The 2,788-nt window shown below is 35.8% G+C and overlaps 1 protein-coding gene across 1 annotated transcript; it reads right to left on the reverse strand.

The window, feature by feature from the left end:
* Positions 1-1,214: 1,214 nt before the first annotated feature.
* Positions 1,215-2,153, reverse strand: LOC136388648 (olfactory receptor 5J3-like). Its single transcript, XM_066360470.1, has one exon. It carries the CDS (start codon positions 2,151-2,153, stop codon positions 1,215-1,217), a length of 939 nt encoding a protein of 312 aa, XP_066216567.1.
* Positions 2,154-2,788: the final 635 nt, after the last annotated feature.

A 2,788-nucleotide genomic window follows, 5' to 3' on the forward strand; every position in this document is an offset into this window, starting at 1 on the left:
AAGCACTTCAGTTTATTACTGTTACAGATATTGGAACCATTCACTTCTATGATTTTGACTGTCACTGAGAGGAAAATTCTTGTTTAGCCTGCTATGTAAAAACATGAGTTAATATATAAAGCATTCCGCTATCTCATCATGCTGCTTAGCCTATTTGAATGTAGTTATATCAGTATTTAAACAAACTCCAAAAATTTAACTTAATTATATTTGTAAATGAAGATAGTTTCTAGAATACTGTTTTACTTTTAAAACAAGGACATTTTATAGGCAATTAGGAAAAAATTGATTACTATGGAATAATTAGTAATAATGGGCTGATTTTACCATTATATACCTGTACATATAATTTGAATCAAAGGGAAAATAATTGGCTTCGCATACTTTTCCTATCTAGAATTCCTTCAAGAAATTTTCTGTTTAATGTCTAAAGAATATATTGGAAGATCCTTAAAGAAAATGGAAGAAATAAATCTGATTTTTACAATTCCATAATTATCATGAAGACAGCTTTTCTAAAATTTTTCAGGGCAGGTTTTCTCTGAGTATTAGTGGCTCTTTCATGTGAAGTGGTCATAAAACTGTGACATTCCATCTTGTTCAGTTTCATGTGTAGTCAGCTGGATGCAGGAATAAGGAAATGATTTAGGACTAACCACTGGGATTAGAAAGGCAATCTAGAACTAATTTCTCATTCTGACTATTTAGATTTCTTTTGAATAATATCTGACTACAAATAGTCCAGGTTAATTTCAGGGACATGTACTGTCAGTTTTATTGGACAAGTCATGTACCGATATCTTTTGCTTGAAAAGTATTTTATTTTTTCTGTGCACCAAAGAGACCAAAGTAAGAGGTATTTTATTATTCATGAATCTTATGTTTGTATCTCTCTATTTGTGTTTTTACATCTATAAATCTATATGCATATATTTATTTCTACCTATATAAAAGTATTAAAATGTCAACAATTGTCCAGAGATAAAGAACCCAGATCTTCATATAGTTGTTAGGTTAGATTAACGCAATAACCAAACACATGTACTATAACATGTGATTGGGGGGGGGAGGCTTTTTCTTCCACTGTAAAACAGAGGGTTCCAATGAAATAAACTCTAATATTCCTTTGGGACCAAAGTTTTAATAAATTCATACAGGTATCATCATTCAAAACACTTGTTGGTATTCTATTTCATGGTTCATATGGTATACAATTAACAAGGAAAGTATTTCATTGCTATAGCCCTTTTCACAGCTTCTTTTACCTCCTTGTTTCTTAGGCTATAAATCAGTGGGTTTAACATAGGAATCACAAGGGTATAAAGCACAGATACCACCTTTTCTTGTTCTAAGGAATATTGGGAGCTCGGTTGAATATAACTAAAGCTAATGGAGCCATAGAATAAAGTCACAGCTGTGAGATGGGAAGCACATGTGGAGAAGGCTTTGCGTCTGCCTGCTGCTGAGCGGATCTTCAGGATAGCAGCGACAATGAAGACATAGGAGATCATCACAGTCAAGAACGTGATGATGGCGATAACGCCAGAGAAGATTAAAAGCAACAATTCATTCATGGATGTGTCAGAGCATGACAGCTTCAACAGTGGGGGAAGGTCGCAGAAGAAGTGACTGATGACATTGGGCCCGCAGAAAGACAGTTTCATCAAGCCAATTGTGTGTGTCAGTGAGTTGATTAAACCTCCTATGCATGATCCAATGACCAGGGCAACACACACTGTTTTAGTCATAGCCACTGTATAAAGCAAAGGGTTCACAATGGCCATGTAGCGGTCATACGCCATTACCGCCAGCAAGAAGCCCTCAGTGGTAAGAAGTGATACAAATAAAAAATATTGCACTATGCATGCAGGAAATGAGATTGTTTCCTGTTCCACAAAGAAGTTCAGCAGCATTTTGGGTGCAAAGACTGAAGAATAGCAGGCATCCACAAATGACAGGCAGCTAAGGAAATGATACATGGGTGTTTGGAGTTTGGGAGTTACTTGGATTAGAAAGAGCATTCCTAAATTGCCCACCAAAGAAATTATATAGATGAGCAGAAACAACATGAAGAGGAACACTTTCAGCTCAGCACGCTCTGTTAGCCCCACAAGGATGAATTCAGTAAGCAATGTAAAATTAACATCAGCCATGTGTTTGATTTTCTTGGGACCTGTTAATGATAAGAAGACTCAAATCAGTTGAGAAGAATCTTTCTGCACTATCCAGACTACTTAAAATCCCTAACTAGCTGTGTGGCTTGTATTATTGGTTTTTCTGCTTTGGTCATTTTATTTATAAATTAGAAATTTTTAACTAGAAAGTCTCTTGTCTTTTCAGTACTATTTGTTCCATAAGGAAATTTCATGCTGAAAATGAAAACACTAGCATTTTAGACTCAGGATGCATTCAAAATGCTGGTCTTAGAGTGAAGGGGAAAAAAAATTGAGTGAATTTCATTCTAAAATATGCAAAGAAATCCAGTTGATAAAGCTTAATAATCAAAGTTGAAAATTTAACCTATGGTACCATGAAACTCATAAACCTCTCATTTTGGACTTCATAGTAGCTATGTCAAAGTGTAAGAATAAACTGCACTGTGGCATTTGAAACAAGAGAGTCCACCTAGGCCTTTGTGTCTTGTTGGCACTTCACATTATTTTTTAACTTGGATGTGATTATATTTTAACATCCACAGTCTCTGGAACCATCCTTAGAAAACAGCCAGAGGCACTGGCTTCAGAGAAGGATGCCCACTGGGAATGGGGCTGGGAGAGAGGGCTCTCTC

This window comes from Saccopteryx leptura, chromosome 1, assembly GCF_036850995.1.
Source record: "Saccopteryx leptura isolate mSacLep1 chromosome 1, mSacLep1_pri_phased_curated, whole genome shotgun sequence".
Taxonomy (NCBI): Eukaryota; Metazoa; Chordata; class Mammalia; order Chiroptera; family Emballonuridae; genus Saccopteryx; species Saccopteryx leptura.

Bases quoted from the DNA above. Each gene is read 5' to 3' on its own strand.
- LOC136388648 (XM_066360470.1), bottom strand. From the start codon at position 2,153: ATGGCTGATGTTAATTTTACATTGCTTACTGAATTCATCCTTGTGGGG.